Source organism: Gossypium arboreum, chromosome 9, assembly GCF_025698485.1.
Source record: "Gossypium arboreum isolate Shixiya-1 chromosome 9, ASM2569848v2, whole genome shotgun sequence".
Lineage (NCBI taxonomy): Eukaryota > Viridiplantae > Streptophyta > Magnoliopsida > Malvales > Malvaceae > Gossypium > Gossypium arboreum.
Genome location: NC_069078.1, coordinates 12487664 through 12493604, shown reverse-complemented (window position 1 = coordinate 12493604; position 5941 = coordinate 12487664). Strand labels below are relative to the sequence as shown.

The 5941-nt window shown below is 39.1% G+C and overlaps 1 protein-coding gene across 1 annotated transcript; it reads left to right on the top strand.

Annotated features, from left to right (window-relative positions):
* Positions 1-3234: 3234 nt before the first annotated feature.
* Positions 3235-3909, top strand: LOC108455629 (uncharacterized). Its single transcript, XM_017754170.1, has 2 exons — positions 3235-3534; positions 3622-3909. The coding sequence occupies exons 1-2, from the start codon at positions 3235-3237 to the stop codon at positions 3907-3909; spliced, it is 588 nt and encodes a 195-aa protein (XP_017609659.1).
* Positions 3910-5941: the final 2032 nt, after the last annotated feature.

Below are 5941 nucleotides of genomic sequence, written 5' to 3'. Positions count from 1 at the left end.
AAAACCAAATTTTTAAACATATATTATGATTGACATAAATTTCACCCAAAAAAAATCCTGTAAAATTTTCTAATAAACTTAATATTACTTATAATCTATTCAAAAAAAAGAAATGTCACTAAAAACTCGTGCCTTTCGTGTGAGCAGACAAAAGTAAATCAAAGAGACAAGCACTATAACGTTTTGAAAAGAAAACAAATAATGCCTTCAATACAGTTGCACGAGCTTCATCTCAGTCCACAAAATCAACATAAATCAAACATGAAAGCTTTAGGATTCAAAAGTTAAAGAAAACAAAATTCATTGAAAATTTAAAATCATAGACAAATAAGTGCAGAATTCTAACTTAACTCAGCGGCACATTAGATCCAATAAATTTTGGGTTTCAAACATGTAACGTGCTGATCTTTTTATCTATGTTTTTGGAAGTACTTGACATAAATATGTATCTATTTCAGTGGTTAAGTATTTTGGGTGTGTGAGAGGTCTTAGGTTCAAGCCTTACCTTTAGCAAATTTTGTTATTTTTGGATCTAAGCCTTAACTTTGTCCAGAGGGCTTATATTAAATTGCTTGTAATTTCATACCAGAATGAGCCTGCTAACTCAAGTAGTAAGAGAGTTGGTGTGTTGAAGGTTTTGTGCTCGAATTCCTGCGTTAGAGTGGGTATTTATTTTTGCTCGGGTGGTAGACAGTGTTTTGGTGGAATTAAAATCCTGAAGTGATGGAGATTTGGGTGTTAGTGAGAAGTTAAGGGATATCAAAATTGAATTTTTATTTTTTATTTTTTTTAAATTCCCTCTGTTTCTGACATTTTCTCCCCAAGAAACAAAGTTCCTATTTTTTTTTGTTTTTGTCGTCTTCTTTTCTCGCTGTCAAATTCAACTTTCTCCTTCGTTCTTGCTTCCTTTGTTAATCCTTCTTGTTGGGGCGTTGTGAATCCTTTCTTTCTTTTTTTTAGTGTAGTCGATAAGTGGGCTTTCGTTGGTATTATTCTTATCGTTATTTTCGGAAGGATTGAAACATTGTTGTATTTTTGTGGTGTAAGAGAAGTCGACGAATTGTGATTTTTGTTTCGTTTTTTGATTGGTGTTAACGGAGCTTTTCGTCATCGGTAAGTTGAGACTTTGGTCGGATTGTTGTCCGCAAGTTAGTAAATATAGTCATTAAATCGGTGTTTGGTATACTGTTATTAGGTCTTGGAAGGCTCTGGAGTGGTTTTGCATCGAATCGATACCAAGTCTATACCCGAAACGTAGAAAATGAGTCTTCAATAAAAGCTGAAAAACTACACTGTCGATGCCACATGGGGGGGTGGTCGACCGTGTAGATGGCCGTGTGAGAGACACGGTCATGTGAATGATATAGGCGTGGCCGTGCGCAAGACACGGCCATGTGGTGGCTCGAGTGTGGCAGTGTGGGCCACATGTTCTAGGCCGAGTTGGTCGTGTGGGCCCATACGGGGTAACCCACACGAGTATGTGGGCCCATAATTTTGAAATATTCCCTAAGGTCGCGCAGGTCACTCCGTTCGACTATGGACCTACCGTAGGGTCGGTAAGGGCTCATTAAACCCCTATCTGTATGCTATGCAATTCTATTAGACTGATCTAATTAGGATACTAATGTATGCCTGATTATATTGATATATGTGTATCTGTTATTGTGTAAAGCATGTTGAACATGTATAGTCTGATAAATCCGTATCTGATGTCTGCACCTGTTTTGGGGTAGGTTTTATATATATGTGGATGAAGTGTTCTGAATGACGACCATCGCCTATATTCAAGCAGTTTAGTTGCACTATATCTGATACGTGTCGTAATAACACAATGTAGTGTGTAGGGATGGGTGGCTGTTTTTAACCCCACATGATCAGATGGGATGGTTGGAGTTGGTGTGTAGAGGATGGAGGTAGGATTTTGTATATCTAAATCTGTTATCTGACCTGTACATCTATTTCTGGAACTGTATTTGAGATGGGCATAAGCCCGATTTTGTATCTGATTGTCTGAAATGTTTTTGTATGTTTGCTTGTCTAATTCTACTGGGTTACACACTGAGTTTACATAAACTCACATCTATTTGTCTATTCTATCAGGTAATCTACAAACTTAGGCGGATTGGTGTGGCAGAGACATAGTGGTGACCACTATATCGTAAAACAGTTAAACTTAGTACTTTTGATTTATTTTAAATTTTAGACTTATTTGAGAGTTGTAATTTTTGGGGACTCCCTGGACTGTTTGGTTTTTAACTATTTATTTCTGGATTATTTTTCAATTTGATTACTTTGGTAAAATTGTTTCATTAAAATGATGATTTTTATGCAAACAACGGCTTTCCTAAAAACACGACTGCATTTCCAAACTATAACGATTAAGGCTTCCGTTATAATAAGTTTTGGTGAAGAAACTGACTAATTTGTGGTTCTAATAAATCTCAAAGATTGATGTTTTACCAAGTTAAAACGGTTTCCAAAACCCATTCCTTGTGATATCACCAGATAAGCCATAACGTCTAGGCCGAGTTTGAGGTGTTACGTTTAGTAGTATTAGAGCCAGGTTACAAAACTGAGCTGTGGATTTTGGGTTCCAAAATTGTGTTTTAAAAGAATTGGTTTTTAATTTTCTTGAATAATTTAGAAGAGTATGTGGTACACCAAGTCTCACGTGTCGATCCTGTAAGTACTTCTGAAATTTAGTCAGAACTGTTCTGAAAACACTGTAGATAGCATTTATTGGAGACTGTACCGAAATTGTTAGAAATTGAAACTTCTGAAAACATCTCTAAACTTCTTATAACTTATGCATAAAATCTCTGTTAATAAATAAATACAGAAACTGATGCATAAAACTCTTTAATATAGGTTAAACTCGAATTATACAATGAGTGCTTGTGGAACTCGCAGACATGGTATTCATGGTCGTGGTAGAGCTCGTAGGGGGCTCAAGCTGAGTCTTCCTCTCTGGGTAGCATGTCGAATTTGGATACAAGTGAGACACCAGTTTTGCCTGCTACTGAGACTGGGTCTTAAAGTTGCTCGGCTGGGGATGACGCTCTATCACAGGCCATGCTGAGGATATTGGAGAGGGTCACTAGACCTCACTTTGTAGCTGAGGGTCGAGGGTCGGTAACTGAATGACTCTAGTCTGATGGTGTTGAGCTATTTAGGGGTGTCAATGGAGTCGCCCCTAGTGTGGCCGAGTATTGGTTATAGGCTACCGAGAGGATCATGAATGATTTGGACTGTACTCCTGAGCAGAAACTAAAAGGTACAGTCTCTTTGCTTCGCGATGAGGGTCATCAGTGGTGGTTGACAGTTGAGGAGGGTACCCAGCTTGATCCTTTGAGTTGGGATTTCTTTAAGACCACCTTCCAAAGCAAATATGTGAGAGCTAGTTGTATGAATGCTCGTAGGTGTAAGTTCATGAATCTTACACAATGCGATAAATCTGTAGCTGAGTATGAGGCTGAGTTTCTAAAGTTGAGCCGCTACGCTCAGGGCATGATGCTGTCTAAGTATAAGAGGTGCGTCTGATTTGAGGATGGATTAAGGGATAATCTGAGGGTACTGATTGTTCCACAGAGGGAGTGAGAGTTAGCGGTACTGGTTGAGAAGGCGAAGATCACCGAGGATGTTAAGCGCGTGAAGCGCCAGAATAGGGACCAAGAGAAGGGTAAGAACAAAAGGGATTCAGAGTCCTTTAGTTCTGTTTTGAGGCCTAAGGAAAAGGCCAGATCTGATGGGCCGATTAGAGTGGGGGTTCCTGCTGCTCTTATTGGGATTCAGCCATGCAGTGATTGTGGTAAGTGTCATCCGGGCGAGTGTTGGAGGAGGATTGGGGCTTGTCTAAGGTGTAGGTCATTAAAGCACTGTATTAGAGATTGTCCACAGCAGGTAGATTAGATGCAAGCTTCGGCTCCGGGTTCTGTGCAGGCTCACAGGGCAGTTCAGCAGCCACCTAGGGGCCTTGGTTCTTTTAGGGGTGGTAATGGTTTGGGTTGTGAGGAGATAGCACCGCGCAGAGGTGCTAATTAGATAGAGGTGAAGCAACCTACACTTGTCTATACTGCTCAAAGCCCAGAGGACAAAGATGATCCAAATGTTATTACCGATAGGTTCTTAATTTCTGATAAACTTTATACTTCTCTTATAGACATAGGTTTTACACACTTCTATGTAGCTAGCACTGTATCTGAAAACATGGAGGTTACTGTTGAGAGCACTTCTAGTGAGATCATTGTACTCAGCCCGTTGGGGCAGTCTGTCCGGGTTAGTAAACTCTACAGGGATGTTTCGTTAGAGGTGCATGGTACTGTTTTTCTGGTGAATCTGATGGAGCTTCCATTTGGGGAGTTCGACTTAATTCTAGACATGGATTGGTTGGTCAAGCACCAAGTTCGTTTGGACTGCTCAACTAAGAAGGTCGTTCTGAGGATTGAGGATGATAGGGAAGTGGTCATAGTCGACGAGCATCGAGATTATTTGTCCAATATGATCTCCGATCTTGTGGCTAACAAACTAGTTCGGAAAGGATGTGAAACGTACTTGGCTTACGTCAGTGTTTCTGATTTTAGGGACTCTTCTATGAGGAAAATTAGAATAATAAAGGAATTTCGGATGTCTTTCCTGAGGAGTTACCGAGTTTACCTCCTAGTCGAGAGGTTGAGTTTGGGATCAAGCTTCTTCCGGGTACAGATCCAGTGTCTATTGCTCTATATCGTATGGCACTGAAAGTGCTTATTGAGCTTAAGGTTCAACTTCAAGAACTTCTAGATTGTGGTTTCATCCGTTCGAATGTGTCTCCGTGGGGGGCACTAGTTCTGTTTGTTAAGAAAAAGGATGGGACCATGAGTATGTATATTGATTATCGGCAACTGAATAAGTTGATCGTGAAGAATAAGTATTCGCTTCCGAGGATCGACAACCTATTTGATAAGTTTCGAGGGGTTTCAGTGTTTTCTATTATTAATCTTCGATCTGTGTATCATCAGTTTAGGGTTAAGGAAGTTGATGTTCTTAATACTGTATTTAGGACTCGTTATGGACACTACGAGTTCCTAGTTATGCTTTTTTGTCTGACGAATACTCTGGCTGCAGTCATGGATCTAATGAACCGAGGGTTTCAGACTTATTTGGATCAGTTCGTCGTGATCTTCATTAACGACATTCTAGTTTACTCTAAGACTGAGGATGAACATGATGAGCATCTTAAAGTAGTGCTTCAGATTCTTCGTGATAAGTAGCTTTACGCTAATTTAAGCAAGTGTGAGTTCTAGTTGTTTGGAGTGACTTTTTTGGGGCACGTTATTTCTGCTGATGGGATTCGAGTTGATCCTCGAAAGATCGAGATTGTGCTTAATTGGAAACAACCTAAAAACATATCTGAGATCCATAGCTTTCTAGGTTTTGCGGGATATTACCAACGGTTTGTTGAGGGGTTCTTGATACGAACCCACCCTGCGAACTACTTTGTCATGCTTACCAAGCCGAGCATTGCACTATTGGCAAGCTGATCCTAGCTCGTTTCCAGCTCCCTGAGCTCCGTCCAGCTTAATTCAGTTTATTATCGGGTTAATTTTGGTTTGACTCAGCTCATTAGAGCTCAACTCAATTTAATGCAAACTCATTGAGCTTGATTCGAAATTATTTAATTTCATGTAGCTTAATTTGCTGGAATAAATTAAATTAATTGAGTTAGTGAATTTTAGTTAAAGTCAACTCAAATAATTAGTTTCTTTAAGTGTGTCAAAATTTGGAAATAATTAATTAAAGTTTAATGTGTCTTTAGTTAGGACAAATTAATTCCATGATAAAAATTAATTCTAGCCGAATTTAATTTGTTGTCTTAATCTATGACATGTTTTAATGTGTCTTAGTAAGTACATAGAATCAATGTGTCTGAATTAATACATGCATTTAAAGTGTCTTTAGTTAG

Coding starts and splice junctions, on each gene's coding strand:
- LOC108455629 (XM_017754170.1), top strand. CDS start 3,235: ATGAATGATTTGGACTGTACTCCTGAGCAGAAACTAAAAGGTACAGTC. Junction 3,535..3,621: donor TGTCTAAGTATAAGAGGTGC/GTCTGATTTGAG, acceptor CTGGTTGAGAAG/GCGAAGATCACCGAGGATGT.